The sequence below is a fragment of the Camellia sinensis genome, chromosome 6 (genome assembly GCF_055761805.1).
Source record: "Camellia sinensis isolate YWXY chromosome 6, ASM5576180v1, whole genome shotgun sequence".
NCBI classification, from domain to species: Eukaryota; Viridiplantae; Streptophyta; class Magnoliopsida; order Ericales; family Theaceae; genus Camellia; species Camellia sinensis.
The window spans coordinates 144596216-144614130 of NC_138966.1; the positions used below are offsets into that span (position 1 = coordinate 144596216).

The 17915-nt window shown below is 35.4% G+C and overlaps 1 protein-coding gene across 3 annotated transcripts; it reads left to right on the forward strand.

The window, feature by feature from the left end:
* Nucleotides 1-1716: 1716 nt before the first annotated feature.
* LOC114307154 (Basic-leucine zipper (bZIP) transcription factor family protein) lies at nucleotides 1717-17247 on the forward strand. Of its 3 annotated transcripts, none has more exons than XM_028252543.2 (5): nucleotides 1717-2012; nucleotides 2531-3254; nucleotides 6560-6692; nucleotides 8034-8118; nucleotides 16521-17247. In XM_028252543.2, the coding sequence occupies exons 2-5, from the start codon at nucleotides 2569-2571 to the stop codon at nucleotides 16898-16900; spliced, it is 1284 nt and encodes a 427-aa protein (XP_028108344.2). In that variant the 5' UTR covers nucleotides 1717-2012; nucleotides 2531-2568; the 3' UTR covers nucleotides 16901-17247. The 3 variants fall into 3 exon arrangements, with proteins under 3 accessions (XP_028108344.2, XP_028108345.2, XP_028108346.2); XM_028252544.2 differs by having other exon boundaries at nucleotides 1755-2425; XM_028252545.2 differs by having other exon boundaries at nucleotides 1800-1902.
* Nucleotides 17248-17915: the final 668 nt, after the last annotated feature.

Genomic DNA, 17915 nt, shown 5'->3' on the forward strand with positions numbered 1-17915 from the left:
CATCCTATCCTTGCTAAGTTTCCAATTAACTCCAACCACACTCTTTGGTTTTGAATTTCAAAAATACTTTTTCAATTTGGTTATTTTTCATTTTTTTAATCTTTAGTATTTTTTTTTGTATTTTCGTAATTTTGTTATTTTTTAAATCACCTAATCTAAATTTATTTAAAAAATAAAATATCCATAAAAAAATTAAAAAATCAATAAATATGAAAATATACTAAATTTTTATATATATTTTTATATTTAGTGAATTTTTATTAGATTTTTTTGACAAATTATATATATATTTTTAAATATATCTAAATTAAGTGAATTTAAAAAATAAAAACAAAAAATTAAAACAATAACACTATAAACTCACCCTTATCAATTTAAAATTTATTCAGAAAATAAAATCAATTCAAATTTTTTATTACACTTTATTAATTTTTCATTACACAAATCTATTTGATAGAAATTATAAATTCCAAGTATGAATTCTTCGCATTTTTCAATTAAAAAATATTTTTCTTAATTGTTAAACAAAATGGGGTGATTTTGAACAAGAACGGAATATTGGGATGGTTTCTTACAGAGTTGGTTATAGCTTATTTTTAGAGCTGTAATGATGGGCCAGTTCGTGGAGTTTTTTTTAAGATAAAAATTGATAATCAGAAAATAAAAATTAAAAGCATCGTTATCTTAACTTTTAAGGTCTTGTTTGACATGATCTAAAAAAGTAAAAAAGTTAAAAAGTCACTATTCTATTCACATCATCTTATTTAAGCCACATCACTTCAAACCTAACCCATATTTCATAAAAAGTCTAAAAAGTACAATTATTTAGATCATCTCAAACTACTTTAATTTTTTTTTAAAATTTATTTAAGTTATTTCTATCTAATGAATTATAAACAAAAATTATACTAAATAGTCTGACATAATGCCTAAACTAAAATAATAATGCTTGAGAACATTAATTAAAACTATCATTAATGAAGTAACCAAAATAATAATACTTGGGATTACTAATTAAAACTATGATGTGGCATCATCGCAATGTATGTTGTGCCTCTTTTTCTTCTTTATTTCATTTTCCACCACACCACTAGTGATGGATGCATAATGCCCGAGACCCAGTGACCCCCAGCCCCACGTTGGGGGTGGGTGGTTGAAAAAAAGAAAAATAAAAAAAAATTGGCCAATGATCGGCTAATGGGTGTGTTGGGTGCACCAAGGATCTTTTAGAGTGATTTTTTTTTAAATTTTTTTTAAAATGATGTATTATGTGGTTGAGATTTAATACTAAAAAATTGATATGACTTGTTATTAAATCTCAATCACACAATGCACAACTTTAAAAAATTTAATTTAATTTTTTTTTTAAAGAATCCTGCTGGGTGACCCCACTGGGGTCCTTAAGCATAGTTGAGTGATGGATTTAGGCCAAGTTTGGGTACTTTCAAAAAAGTCAAAAAATCAAAAAGTTACTCAAAAAGTTAAAAAGTTAACACTATTCACCAAAAGTTAATAATTACGGCTGCACAACTCCCAATTCAAATTTTTCCCTACAAATCAATTTTTACAATTTTTTATTACACATTTTTCAATAAAAAGTCAAAAAATTAACCCAAACATCCATATTTTCAACCTCAATTTTTTAGTCCAAAAAGACAAAAAGTATACTTTTTTAGTCTTTCCAAACTTGGCCTTAGAACTCATTATCTAAATCATTATTGCTATACAAACCCGCCACGTGTCGTGTTGTCAACGTACGTGATCCAAACCGAGTTAAAAAAAGGGGTATAAATACATCAGCGGCCCTCACACGTAACCATCTCTCGGAAGCTTCGTATTCTCTCCCTCCCTCCCTCCCTCCCTCCCTCCCAGATCTGTCTCTCTCTGAAGCCATGTGATTAGGTGATTCGTGTATTCGATGTAAAAGCTGTCTATTGACTTTCGCTTTCTCGTCGATTCTCTTTTGGAAGACCACGAATTTTATCAATTTAATTAGCTTTGGAAAATAATCCGTAAGAATTTTGTCAATTCTCTCTCTCTCCCTCATGCCTCAACTTACCTGAATTTCCCATTCTCCTCACTCATCTCTCTTTGATTTTGATTTCTTGGGTTTTCATTCCTTTGTTGAATGTGATTTCACTTCTGTGATTGTTCGTTTTGTTTCAAGTTCATACACCTCTCGGATCTTTCTTGGATCTTTCTTTTCTAGGGTTTTGGGGATCTACCATGCATTGAGTGTGTGTAATTTTAAGGTTTTGTTTTAAGAACCTATTGATTTCGGATGCCCCCATTTTCGGAGTTTCAAGAACCCATCTTTGCTTTCTAGGGTTTATGTGCGCTCCCTGTTTAGAGGGTTTTCTGAGCTTGTCTGAGCTTTTTATTGTGTACCCATTTGTTAAATTTAGAAGAAACATCAATCAATTTGGTGTGTGTTTTTTTGAAACCTCAGACTTGTAAAGCTACCTTTTTTCTTAGGGTTTTGCTTTGATTGAAAAAGAATAATCAATTCTGTGTTTTGTGATCATTGCAGTTTGTGTCTGAGCTGCTAGGATTTGGAGATTTTCGTAGATGGAAAAGGATAAGTCCCCCAACCATGGTGGGGGTTTTCTGCCTCCGTTAGGACGGTATTCGGGTTTTTCTCCTCCGGGTAACAGTTTCAATACGAAATCAGAGCCTATGGCATCATCAACATTGCCTCCACTAGGACCTGGGGGTAGTTCAGAAACGGGTCATTTTGGTCATGGGATTCCTATGGATTCTAGCCATTTTAGTCATGATATTAGCCGAATGCCCGATAACCCGCCAAAGAATAAGGGCCATCGGCGTGCCCATTCGGAAATTCTTACTCTTCCTGATGACATTAGCTTTGATAGTGATCTTGGTGTTGTGGGTGGTTTGGATGGACCTTCATTGTCAGATGAGACTGAAGAAGATTTGCTTTCTATGTACCTTGATATGGATAAATTTAATTCATCCTCAGCAACATCTGCCTTCCAAGTTGGCGAGCCATCTTCTGCAGCAGCTGCACAAACTCCAGCTTCAGCAACTTCTCCTACTGAGAATGTGGCCCCTCCTTTTAGTGAGAGGCCCAGAGTTAGACATCAGCATAGCCAGTCAATGGATGGGTCGACTACAATTAAGCCTGAGATGCTCATGTCAGGTTCAGAAGAGGCATCTGCAGCTGATTCTAAGAAATCCATGTCTGCTGCTAAACTTGCTGAGCTTGCTCTTATTGACCCAAAGCGTGCCAAGAGGTAGGGTTTCTAATGAAGCTGTGTTGTTTGGTTGGTTCGTGCCTATGTCTTTTATTTTTTTGTCTTGAAACTGCAAATAACCTGAACAAAGAACTTACTTGAATTTAGCGAAAATTTTATACTTTTTCTTGAAGAAACGTAGTATGTTGTTGGTTTCCTTCTAATTATATATTCCTGCTCATCAGTTTTCTGTCCTGTTCTTGCCCTTTATATTTACTATTTCATCCCTTATGTTAGTTTTGTATGCATTTATCCATGTATATACATTGGAATGGAAGCAGTAGGCATTTTAGTGCTTTTAAGGTTTTTGATATCTTTTGATTCTTAAAATAATAGTTGTGTTGCTGAATGTGATAATCTTTTATTATTTGAAATTGCTTTTCATGGTTGGGAACCATGTCATGTTATGAACTTTTAGTGTAGCAAATCGTATAGCTGAAAGGGCATGAGAGTATTACTCAATACTTATTACTGAGTTTATGCTATTATACAATATAAAAGTTTTGCTTTTCTTCATCCTTGCATGCCATTTAACATCTGTAGCACCCTTTTTTGGCTGGAATGCTAGTGTCCTCTATACTTGGAGAAGATTGTTTCATGTGTCATTGTGGTTGTAACCGTCACACAACACAAGGTTTGGAGTATCATTTATATTCTATTGTGGTTTGGCAAATAACATATTTACCTTAATTTGTATGATTGTGTCCTGTATGCAAGAGTTCTACGCTTATCAAATCAAGAATTGTATTGTGAATTGAAATCATAATTTTTTTGAATTGTTAACCAAATCAAACTGAGAATCATACATTGAACATAAACTATAAAAAATTAATGTTAAACAATTTATATATATGATGAAAGAAAATGAAATAAATTGATTGACACATTATACAATAATTATTATGCAAGGATATGATTATGTTGTCTAATTGAATAGATATTTGCCTTCATCACAAGAGATGTGGGTCCAAATTCTGCCAACCTTAAGAGTCTTTAAAAGCCACAATATGTTCTCTCGACATTTAAGAAACAGACTTAGAAACCTTAAAAAAGTAGAATAAGAAGTGAGCGTCGGTGGGAACCATTTAATTCAAACATAAAACAGTTTAAAAGGTGTCTTGTATACTTAATTGTTAAAAAAAGAAAAAAAAAAAAATGTTGTGGAACTGTTGATTCCATTTCATCTGACCTGTATCAGATTAAACTATACTTATTTCACTAAAATAGAATTAGATAATGCATGTGACAGGTTATCCGCCTTGACCATCCTTAGAAAATTAATTGTCTTTTTTCTAATGGTTAAGAACAGGTCTGAGTCTGACTAGATCCTATTAAATCCTCTAATTACCCAAAGAAAATAAAATTCATGCATTGGTATTTGTTATTTTTACATTAAATTGGGAAAAAGACTGGGTATGCTGTCATTATTAGTCTATTCATTATGGATTGTATCAATTGATTTGTTTCTTTTGTTTGTTTATAGAGATTCTATGACATTATTTCGTATGGAATTTTCAAATGTTGTATTGGTCAGTAGGAGTTCATAAAGACACCTTACTTTTAATGTAACACAATTTTACTCCCGTGCAATATATTTCTCATAGCTCCATCTTGGATGTCCCTAAATTATTCTCCATTTTCAGAAATCCATGTTACTAAATTTCCGTCAATGTCTTTCTGACAGTAGTACTAGTTGGCCAGAGATAATGCCAATCCATGTAAGGGTAAAATGGAAACCTGCAATGTGTAAACACATTAAATGAACTTCACTCAAACATTGTGCTTATTTCAAGTGTATTATAATTTTGGGTTATAGCATGTAGAACTACAAATTCAGCTTGTTTCTTTACTTTGATTGTATTAATAAAAATGCTTGTTTAAACAAAAACTTCTCAAATAGAAGTTATGTGAAATTAAGTGTACGAAGAAGAGAGTGTATTTATGTTTTATGTATAAAATGTTCCCTTGCTTGATTCAAGGGGTTGTCGTGTTGGAAACCCATGCTTTCTTAGATGTCCCTAAATGATACTCTATTTTCGCAAAGCAGTGAATAGTATTACTCAATTTTGCTCAATTTCTGTTGCTTTAAAATTAGTACAACTTGGCTACCGGAGATGATGCGAAGCCACTAAACGATAAAATGGAGACCTAAAATTGTGTGAATTCTGTCAATGCTTTTTACTTAAATATTGTACTTTTTATACTGGACTATACTGGGTATAATTTGTCAAACTACAAATTCAACTTGTTTAAATTAAACTTCTCAAATAGAAGTAAAATTTTAAATATACAAACAAGAGTGTGTGTATATTTTTTGTATGAGATTGCTGTGTTGGACAACCATCATCCATCTCAATATTCTCTTTTTGGCTACATATTTGGAGGAAATCAATTCTGATTGGTATATGGCTTGTATATGGGGAAAGAAATTTTGTGTTTGCATATATGGGGAAAGAAATTTTTGGGTGTCTTGTGGAATTCCATGTTCTGAGCAGTTTTACATGGATCATGAATAAGCCAAGTCTATTTTCTCAATGTTTGTAGTTTAAGAACATCTAGCTTTGTTCTCGAAGTGGGTGACTAGTTCTCTTACCGGCACTAGGAGTTGATACCCACCATCTTATTGATATTTTTGCAGTAGACTGGCAGCCTTTTGGTCCTTATTTTTTTCCGGTCAAATGTGGACTCATTATTACAATAGGTTCTCTAACTGACTCATTTTTCCTCCAGGTGACCCTGGCTGAAAATGATACTTTTGAGTTTGAACCACTTAGGAATTTAATGCAGTATTGATTGTGGGATTGATTGAAATTCCCTTATTGCTGTTGTTTAGTAGGTTTTTATCCTTTATTAATATTGTCAGCTGCACAGTTCTTTTTTCTACCTTCCATGTGAAAAATGTTTTATTTGCAATATTCTCTATCAAATTATGCATTAATACCTTTGTTAATATGTTCATAAACTTCATTTAAAGTTTCCGTGTTTTGCTATATTTGATACATGATTGTAATATATCCGTCAATACATCCTTATTTTTGCTCTTAATATCTTTATTAATACATCCTTATTTTTGTTCTTCCATTATTCCTTGACTATGCTTCTTGTAGATGGTCAATGTCAATTCTTACTTGCTTCTATGACAGAACTCTTTTTATATTGTATTATTGCTATAAATGAACACGTATTCTGTATAACTCATGTTATCCTTTTTTATTTATGTGTTTATATTTTTATTGCTTCTGCTTAACCCATGGATCGTGTGACTGGTTTACATCATTCGCAAATTTATTTTCTTACTATGATAGGATTTGGGCAAATCGGCAGTCAGCTGCTAGGTCAAAGGAAAGGAAGATGAGGTACATAGCTGAGCTTGAAAGAAAAGTTCAAACCCTGCAAACTGAAGCAACCTCATTGTCTGCTCAATTGACCCTGTTGCAGGTAGATTCTGCCATGCCACATAATATGTCTAAATGTTTGGTCCTAGTGACAGGTTGTATGACTTATAGCAAGTCATTTTGTTGAGTACATGATCTAGCTTTATTTTCTTGTTGGATTGCAAAACAAATTTGAGTTTCTAACCACGAGGAGGATTTTGTAGCTAGGGTTGAAATTGTTTGTTTCAGTCAGAGATAGGAATGATGGGAGTAGGGTGGTGGTGGTGGCAGAAAGGGGGGAGGGTTTTCTGAGATCACTAATTCTGTTGGGGTTCAAGATTAGTTGGCTTGGCAAAAATTGGATGTGGCTTGTCAGGGGCAGAGAAGATTGGGTTTCTTGAGGAGTTTGAGAGTGGTTGTAGGAAGCTGGATTGTTGGAGTCGCCAAAACAAAGGGGAGAGATTTGTGGAGATTAGGGCTTCCCAGAGGCAGAGGAGAGAGTGGGATTTGCCTTCTAGAGTCTGAGGAGAGAGCAGGGTTTGCCTTCCATAGTCTTTAAGTATGGTGATGGGTGCATAGGTGTGGCAGAGATGCTTCTGGATTTCATCCTGTATGGGGGTGGAAGGAAGGGATCTGAAGACCATTGGGCAAAATGTGAAGGCCCCAGTGAGGTATCAGAATCATGGTTTTAAATTGCGGTATCGACTAGTGTAATGGTCACTGTTGCCAAGGAAATTAAACCTGTGAGGGAGAAGGTTAAGAAGGTTTTGAAGAAAGAGGGAAGGGGTAAAGTGTCCTCTAGGAAAGAAAGAGAACTTTGAGGATTCAATGATCAGTGAATTATGATGATAACAAGATGAGAGCCCATATAGTGGGCCATAGAATCGTAAAGTCCAAGGATGATTGTTTAGTTGAGGATAGTATATTAGGGAAGAAGCCTGTTAGTGCTTTTATTTATTTATATTTGTCTTTATGGACATTTTTAGAGAAAATTCCAAGAGAGCATCTGGATATCAGTTCTCATTTGCTGATTGGTAAAGGTGGTGGTACCAAATGGAATCAATGTTGTAAGCCAACAAAGAACCTTTTGTGGAGTTGGCACTATATTGAAGCATTGTAGTTGGTGGGACTTGTTTTTGTCTTATTGGTTTGCAGTAGGGTGTTGGGTATGTCTTTTGTATTTCTTCTCTTATTTTCCTTTGGTTGTTTGTATAGGAGTGTGTTCCCTCAGCACATTCTTTAATACAATTCTCTCTGTTGCTTACAAAAAAAAAAAAAAAAATTTTTTTTTTTTTTTTTTTTTTCCAATTTCTTTAGAGAGTCTATTTGAAAAATTCTAGTATATAACATTATTATGGATTATGGTATGGATATCACTATTTTCTTGTGGGTTTGCTATGAACAGAGAGATACAAATGGCCTGACTGCAGAAAATAGTGAACTTAAGCTGCGTTTGCAAACAATGGAGCAACAGGTTCACTTGCAAGATGGTAAGAGTATTTTTCCTAAACTCCTGCTAGGAGTTGCTGTTCTTGTAATTACTTTTCTTTCATATATTTGCTTTTATCCTAAATTGTAGTTTTTATGAAGAGGCAGTATCATGGTCGTTCAGACTTGCCAAAAAAAAATGTAAAATATCATGGCCATTCAGCCATAGTTTGATAATATATGCTTTGTCAAGAACCTGTAGATTTTGCATAAAATGGACATGTGGGCCTTGTATATTATCTAACAATAGGAGACGTAACGTAATTAATTCAACAATACCCTTATACTATACCCCAATTAGAGACATCAATAGGTGCTTTTCTGTTGGTGCAGGGTTATGTAGGTAATAAAATTTTCATTGAAAATAAATATGTAGAAGACTTGGAAGACCTATGGGAATGGAGACAATTATGAATAGTTGACTTTGTCCTTGTGTAATGAAGAGTTCAATTAGTAGTCTTGGCTCTTGTGCTATGTTACATGGACTTATTGTGTCCAAGCGTCAGATCTTCTTAAACTTAATCGTAGGATATTAGGATATGCATTTAAACGGTAGGTATGGATACAGAGACACGTCTTAAACACGTATATATTGCATATTGTTTAATATATATATATATATATTTTTGATAAATCATATTGTTTAATATTTTTAAACCCAATTTATTTAGAAATGTATTTTAAATTAAATGAGATTTAGGAAAAATATGGAATTCATGTCTCTCGTTTGTGTGAGAAGTTAGAAATGTTTCTTTACTAGCAAATGTAAGTATATTCTTCAAACATCATACAAAATTAGTTGATCCAAGTAGTGGAATTGGTACTATGGTGTTGGACACATATCCCCAATCCTTATGCTTGTAATGTCTGGTGGACACGGTATAGTAGAAGTGAAAGAGTCCATGTAACATAGGTCTTGTCAGAGAACAGGAGTGAGAGCTGTGGAGTGTTATATATACTGTATTTGGGCTAGAGGTTCAGTCACCTGTCCTAGAATCTTATTTTCAGTATTCAAATAAAATCATTTCCAGTATTCTCTTGCATGTCTTCCTCAATGGATGTAATAAAGAGTGCAGTTTTCCTTGTGTGACTTAGCTACAATCTAAGAAGCACAGACATGGACACACTACACAACTTGGGCATGCTAACATGACAATTTAAGAAACAAATGCTTGACATGACAAATGGGTGACACGCACTAAATATGGAGTTTTTTTTATATTTAATTTATGTTTATATATATATGAATATTTCATGTAATGATGATAAAAAAATATCACATTAATTCCTAAACTCTAAAAGAGGAAGAATTAGTAGGTATAAATCTACATTTTTGTTTTCAAGTTATTTTCTTTAAACTTGTAATGTGTTTGTCAAGTGTCTTAACTGTGTTCGGGTTTAAAAAAAATGACATTATTGGACGTGTGCGCGACACGTGTTGTCGGTGTTCGACACAAACATGACACCTTATATGTGTTCGTGCTTCTTAGTCTATAATGGTAGTTTTGTAATGGGTGAAAGCTCTGGAGTTCTATGCAAGTTTTATTGGGGCTTGAGGGTCGACCAGCCCTCTGTGAAGCTTGTGTTCAGAATTCAAATAAAATTTGCTCTATACTCAGTTGTAAATCCTTTGTCATGTTTCCTCCTTTGTGGTTTTCTATGAAGCACGGATACTCCGAAATAGGTCATGTATGCGTATCGGATACGTATCGGATACGGATACGCGCCCGATACGCGAGGATACGTATCAGATACGGGAAATGGAGTATCCGTATTTTTTTTTTAATTTTTGAATTTCGGATACGTCTCAGATACGGGAGGATACGGTATGGATACGGAATGGATACGGTATGGATACGGCGGGGGCAAAAAAATAATTTTAAAAACTTAAAATGGGGTGAAATTGTAAAATATGAAAATAAAGATGAAATTAAACACAAAAAAATGAAAAATAACAAACCAAACTCTGTCTTACCTACGAATTCGACGCAGCCGCGAAGGAGGAGGAGAAGCAGCTCGCCGATCGTCTTGAATAGCTCGCCGATCGTCTCGAACAGCTTGCCGATCGTCGCGAACAGCTCGTCGATCGTCTCGAACAGCTCGCCGATCGATCTCATCTCGATCAGGTTCGTCCATCTCTCTCTCCCTTTCGCTCCCTCTGTCTGTCACGAACTCTCTCTCTTTCCCTCTCCCTCTCGATCTCGCTCGATTTGTCTGTCCCGACTCTGGTTCGAGATGTCGATCTGTTTCTGCCTTCTGAACTTGGATGTTTATTTATTTATTTATTTTTATATATGTAGACTAGACTCTGCAAATCACGTAAAAAAAAAAAAAAAAAAAAAACACTTGGTGTTGGTAGCATGTATAGAATATGATAGTGGTGTTGGTGGCATGTATAGAATATGATAGTGGTGTTGGTAGCATGTATAGAATATGATAGTGGTAGATAGTGGTAATATATAATATGTAAGTGGCATATAATGGGTTATAATGATGTTTGTAATATCTCCTATATAAGGAGTGTCATTTGGTCTTGTAAGATAAGAAGTTTTGAATATAACAGAAATATATTCCTTCTTCCTCATATTTTCGGAGTTCTTCTTCCTTATATTTTCTAAGTTGGTATCAGAGCCACAAAAAACACAGCAGCCCTAAAACCGTCATAGCCATGTCGGAAGTCACGTCTGAAACCACTTCAACCCCTGCCGTTGCCATTCCAGTGAAAACGTCCAACTCTCACTCTGTCCAAATCACCACCATCCGCCTAAATGGTGATAATTTTCTCCGCTGGTCACAATCTGTCCGGATGTATATCCGTGGGCAAGGAAAGATCGGTTACATCACTGGTGACAAGAAGGCTCCTACTGTTAATGATCCGCTGTTCGACAGTTGGGACGCTGAAAACTCCATGGTTATGACATGGTTGGTCAATTCCATGGAAGAGGATATAAGCTCTAATTACATGTGCTATACTACTGCACAAGAATTGTGGAATAATGTTAGTCAGATGTATTCGGACCTAGGAAATCAATCTCAAGTTTTCGAATTAACTTTGAAGTTGGGAGAGATTCGTCAAGGAGATGATTCAGTCACAAAATATTTCAATTCGTTGAAAAGGTTGTGGCAGGATCTTGACATCTTCAACACATACGAATGGAAATCGGTTGACGACTGCAACCACCACAAGAAAACTGTGGAAGACAGCCGTATTTACAAGTTTCTTGCCGGCCTCAACATTGAGTTCGATGAAGTGCGAGGAAGAATTATTGGCAGACCTTCTCTCCCATCCATTGGCGAAGTATTTGCCGAAGTCAGAAGGGAAGAGAGCCGAAGGAGCGTCATGCTTAAGAAAAAAGATACTGGTGAATCAATTGAAATTTCTGCTTTAATTAGCGATGCTGCGGCCAACAAGGCTGCAAATTACCAGCGCAGGTTTGATGATAAGCCACGGGTCTGGTGTGATTTTTGCAACAAGCCTCGCCATACACGCGAAACGTGTTGGAAGATCCATGGCAAACCTGTCAACTGGAAAAGCAGCAAACAAGGAGAGAAGAATCGTGGCTTTCCTACCGCTAATGAAGCTGATTCAGGTCCCTTCAACAAAGAGCAGATTGATCAACTCTTAAAGCTGATAAAATCCAACTCCTCATCCGGTACTCCTAGTGTTTTGTTGGCACAAACAGGTAGAAATCCTAAAGCCTTCTCTTGCCTAAACTTCTCTCCGTGGATCATAGATTCCGGTGCCTCCGATCACATGACTAGTTTTTCCCATTTATTTAGTACCTATTTCCCTTGTTCTGGTCATGACAAAATCAGAATAGCCGATGGTAGTTTTTCACCTATTGCAGGAAAATGACTTATTAAACTAACTGAGAAAATTAATCTCAATGCTGTTCTTCACGTCCCCAACTTAGCCTGTAACCTTTTGTCTGTCAGTAAACTATCTAAGGATTCTAATTGTCGTGTTACATTTTTTGAATCCCATTGTGAATTTCAGGACCAGAACTCGGGGATGATGATTGGGCGTGCTAGGATGCTTGAAGGTCTTTACTACTTTGATGAAGTACCTGTTAGTAATAAAAAAGCTCAGAGCTTTAATAGTACTAGTTCAATCTCAGTTCGAGAAAAAATAATGCTATGGCACTATAGGCTAGGACATCCTAGTTTTCTTTATCTGAAACATTTATTTCCAGAATTATTTAAAGGGATTGATTGTTCTTCTTTTCATTGTGAAAGTTGCATTTTTGCAAAATTTCATCGCTCTACTTATTTGCCAAAACCTTACCAGGCTTCCAAACCTTTTTATTTGATTCATAGTGATGTTTGGGGCCCTTCTAAAATCACTACTCTTTCTGGTAAAAGATGGTTTGTTACATTTATTGATGACCATACCCGCTTATGTTGGATTTATTTGATGAATAAAAAATCTGACGTGAAAAATTTATTCACAAATTTTTACAATATGATTGAAAACCAATTTCAAACCAAAATTGGTATTTTACATTCTGATAATGGAACAGAATATTTCAATGAGCAGTTGGGTGAGTTTTTGGAAAAAAATGGGATTTTTCATCAATCTACATGTCGGGATACCCCTCAACAAAATGGCATTGCAGAACGAAAAAATAAACATCTACTTGAAGTAGCACGTGCTATAATGTTTTACATGCATGTTCCTAAATATTTATGGGGTGAAGCAATTTTAACAGCCTCTTATTTGATAAACAGGATGCCTACAAAGGTGTTAACATACAAAACACCTTTTGATTGTCTCAAAATTTTTTTTCCTGACACGAGGTTGTTTTCTGATTTACCCGCCAAAGTTTTTGGATGTACTGCCTATGTTCATGTTCCCAGTCAATTTCGTTCAAAACTTGACTCCCGTGCTATAAAATGTGTTTTTTTGGGTTATTCCTCAAACAAAAAGGGGTATAAGTGTTTCGATCCTCAAACCAAGAAATTTCATGTGAGTATGGATGCGTCATTTGTGGAAACAAAATCCTATTTCCCCAAAACTTCTCTTCAGGGGGAGACAAGTGGAGTAGAAGACCGTTTTTGGGATATTTCTATCCCGCTCCCCAATGTCATTTATCCTACACAAAAACCACATCTGTCTGATAATGATCACTTAGGAGAACCAAGTTCGATGGTGCCTAGTCAAGAAGATTCTTGTTTAGGGGGAGAAGTACTACAAAATGATCTAAATCCTGAGCTTCAGGTTTATACTAGGAAGCGATTTCATCTGAGGAATAATGACCCGAATGTCCACCCGAGTTCTGGCATCGAAATTTTAGGTAATCCTATTCCTTCTATTTCCGACCTTGATGTTCCTATAGCAATTAGGAAAGGTGTCCGAAATTGCATTAAACATCCTATTGCAAATTACCTCTCCGGTTAAAGACTGTCTAAAAACCATAGAGCTTTCACATCTAGGATTTCACACTTGTTTGTTCCAAGGAATATACAGGAAGCACTAGATGATCCGAATTGGAAATTAGCAGTCATGGAGGAGATGAATGCTTTAAGGAGAAGTGGTACTTGGGAGATAGTTGATCTACCCAAAGACAAGAAAACAGTTGGGTGTAAATGGGTGTTTACGATAAAATGTAACGCAGATGGAAGCGTTGAGAGATACAAGGCGAGACTGGTGGCTAAAGGCTTCACTCAAACTTATGGGATCGACTATCAGGAGACGTTTGCTCCTGTTGCTAAAATAAATTCCATCAGAGTACTGTTATCTCTTGTAGTAAATTCAGATTGGCCTCTACATCAACTTGACATTAAAAATGCATTTCTCAATGGTGATCTTGAAGAGGAGGTGTTCATGAGCCTACCGCCGGGATTTGAGCAGAGACTTGGAAGCGACAGAGTATGCAGATTGAACAAGTCATTATACGGACTCAAACAATCACCAAGAGCGTGGTTTGAACGCTTTGGGAAGGCCGTTATCAGTTGTGGCTTCTCGCAGAGTCAAGCAGATTACACAATATTTTATAAACATTCAAAAAACAGTAAAATTGCAATTTTGATTGTTTATGTTGATGACATCATTTTAACTGGTAATGATGAAGCAGAGTTAGCAGCCCTCAAAGAGAAACTCGCAAAAGAATTTCACATTAAGGATCTGGGAGCCCTCAAGTATTTCCTCGGAATGGAATTTGCAAGATCCAAGGAAGGTATATTCGTTAATCAGAGAAAATATGTTCTTGATCTCCTTGGAGAAACAGGTATGCTTGGTTGTAAGATGGTGGAGACTCCGATCGAGCCTAACTTGAAGTTACAAGCTGCTAAGGCTGAAGAAGTCAAAGAGAGGGAACAATATTAGCGACTTGTAGGGAAATTGATTTACTTGTCTCATACGCGGCCTGATATTGCCTTTGCAGTCAGCATGGTAAGTCAGTTCATGCACTCACTAGGGGCAGAGCACTTTGAGGCCGTTTATAAGATCTTAAGATATTTGAAAGGAACTCCAGGGAGAGGCTTACTGTTCAAGAAACATGGACATCTTCAAGTTGAAGTATACACAGATGCAGACTGGGCAGGAAGTGTTACAGACAGGAGATCAACATCCGGATACTGCTCCTTTATAGGTGGGAACCTAGTTACATGGCGTAGTAAAAAACAGAATGTGGTAGCTAGAAGTAGTGCAGAAGCAGAGTTCAGAGCTGTTGCCCATGGAATCTGTGAAGTAATGTGGATTAAAAGAATTCTTAAAGAATTAAAGTTTTCTCACCCGACACCTATGAAGGTCTATTGTGACAACAAAGCAGCTATATCTATAGCTCATAATCCAGTTTTACATGATCGCACAAAACATATAGAAGTGGATAAACATTTCATCAAGGAGAAAATCAATGCTGGCATAATCTGTATGACCTACCTTCCAACAGGTGAACAATTAGCTGATGTGCTAACGAAGGGACTACACAAGAAGCAATTTGATAAGCTGACTAGCAAGCTGGCTATGGAAGATATCTTCAAACCAGCTTGAGGGGGAGTGCTGGAAATTTGTGTTAATGTATAGAATATGATAGTGGTGTTGGTAGCATGTATAGAATATGATAGTGGTGTTGGTGGCATGTATAGAATATGATAGTGGTATTGGTAGCATGTATAGAATATGATAGTGGTGTTGGTGGCATGCATAGAATATGATAGTGGTAGATAGTGGTAATATATAATATGTAAGTGGCATATAATGGGTTATAATGATGTTTGTAATATCTCCTATATAAGGAGTGTCATTTGGTCTTGTAAGATAAGAAGTTTTGAATATAACAGAAATATATTCCTTCTTCCTCATATTTTCGGAGTTCTTCTTCCTCATATTTTCGGAGTTGTAGACTCTGCAAATTGAATAAGTTTATTGAATAAAACAAACAAATAAATAAATAAATAAAATAAGGTAAAAAAAACTTAGTAATAAATAAATAAATAAATAAACTTATTAAAAATAAAATTTGTCAACTTATAAAATTATAAACTTTGTAAACTTATTAATAAATCAAATAAGGTAAAAAAAATTTATTAATAAATAAATAAATAAATTTATTGATAAATAAATGAACTTTGTAAATTTTTTCCCCCTTAATTTGGGATTGAATTGCATTATGGTTGTTATGGGTGATGCTATATTGTTAAAATTGTTGAAATTTAATTGAATCGATGAATTTTTTGTTATGGATGAGGATGATGCATTATGGTTGTTATGGTTGATGCTATATTAATGTTTTTTTTTATTTGTTTACCATAAATTTTAGGAAATGAGTTCAGGTACGGGAAGTTTTATTTTTGTGTATGCTACATTACTAAAAATTGTGAAAAAATATATTTTTTTTTGAATGTATCCCCGCCGTATCCGTATCCTACTTTTTTGAATTTTGCCGTATCGCCGTATCCGTATCGTATCGTACCCGTATCCCGTATCCGTATCCGTGCTTCCTAGGTGGTTTTATATAGCTAATCAAAAAAAAAAAAAACTATGGAAGAGTTCCCTGCAGCAGTGAAAAACCCCAGTTCTATTAAGTTTTCCTTGTCATGTAAGCAATACTCTTATCACGAATAAATAGTGGCAATTGTAGACATAGAAAACTTAGAAGGAAGCATTGGATTTAATTGTTTATAACTGGAAATCAGAAGTTTTTTCCAGAGTCCATCTTGTAGTACTAGTACTATTTTTGCATCTCTGAGACCAATAATTGTGCCTATGTTGGGATTAATTGTTGAGAGCCAAATTAAATTTGATTGATTAGACTAGGAAAGAAGGATTTTTTGATGCTAAGTTTTGTGAAACAAGTTAATGGATTTTGCATACTATTTAGCACATATGGGCTGAACATTCCCCCTTTTTGGCATCAATATATTAATGATAACACTATTTTGCTTCCATTTTTCTTGTATGTAGCATTAAATGATGCACTGAAAGAGGAGATTCAGCATTTGAAAGTACTGACTGGCCAAACTATTCCAAACGGTGGACCAATGATGAACTTTCCTCCGTCGTTTGGAGCCAACCAACAATTTTATCCCAACAATCATGCTATGCACACTCTCTTGACTGCCCAGCAGTTTCAGCAACTCCAAATTCATCCCCAGAAGCAGCAGCTGCAGCAGCAGCAGCAGCAGCACCAGTTTTCACAGCATCAACTACACCAGTTTCAGCAGCAACAACTTCAGCAGCAGCAACAGCAGCAGGAGCAGCACTCACAACAATTGCGTGCTTCAATGCATTCTCCAAGCCAGAAAGAGAACGGTTCAGATGTCAACCCTTCATCAAAGGATTAATTGCGGAATAGAAATGGGCGGATGTGGAAATGGGTGGATCTGTGGAGCTTGAAGGGTCAGTTAGTGTCCAAATCTTTGGTGTTCCGATTATGGTGTCAGATATGTCCGTTTTCTGTCTGTTGTTTCTAGTGTGATTAGATGCGTCTGTGTAACTATTTTGTAGGCAGTTTATATTTGGATTTATGTTCAGGATTTGAGATGTGGTGGTTGATCTATTTGTAGGAGTATTATGTTGGATTTAGTTCGTGGTTGAATTGTGGGGGTGATTTCATTCATTTATTTTAGTCATGTAGCACATGTTTTGGCGAATATATCTGGTGGTAGTCTTGTATTTAAAATTTTCAAAATGCTCTCTCTCTCTCTCTCTCTCCCCTGTTGGTTGTGTTTTTGGAATGTTGAAAGTGCTTGTGTATGATTACTCATACTGTTAGTATTTGAAATTGCTTTTGCAAGAACTGTTTTTAGAATGCAATTCATTAGAAGAGCCCTTTAATATGTTCTGCTTATAGGAAGAATGTTGACCCTTAGCATCTGGTCTCTCCACATGAGGAATAGGATGCTCTTTCATGAAAATAGATGATTAATTGATTGTAAAAAGACTTGCATCACCAAATCTTTATTTAAAACCCAAAACAGTAAGATCTTCAACTTAAATTGATTTGGCCATTTGTAGACTCTTGGTTTTAGATTTTAATGTGTTACAATTTTATGCATTGAACTAAAGATATCTAGAATCTGCGAGAAAGCCAAAGCCCCGACATCTTGCTTAGGGGCAATTTTGGGATGTTCTCTTTATTTGCCAAAACAGTGGAATGACGTGGCACACTTATTTCACAACTCTTGAAAATTTTGTGAGGGCATCTGGCAAACTTTTAAGATTATACTATGCTAGTTTGTAAAAAATTACGTTTTTTGGAAAAAAAAAAAAAAAAAAAAAAAACCTCGTCCATTCACTATTCCCATTTCACAATTTTGTCCTAGTGTAAAAGCTCTGAAGTTATATTTGGATTTTGAT

What these genes read in the sequence shown, in the direction of transcription:
- LOC114307154 (XM_028252543.2), top strand. Translation starts at nt 2,569, where the DNA reads ATGGAAAAGGATAAGTCCCCCAACCATGGTGGGGGTTTTCTGCCTCCG. An exon ending in GACCCAAAGCGTGCCAAGAG is followed by an intron (nt 3,255 to 6,559) that starts GTAGGGTTTCTA and finishes TTACTATGATAG; the next exon opens with GATTTGGGCAAATCGGCAGT. An exon ending in ACAGGTTCACTTGCAAGATG is followed by an intron (nt 8,119 to 16,520) that starts GTAAGAGTATTT and finishes TCTTGTATGTAG; the next exon opens with CATTAAATGATGCACTGAAA.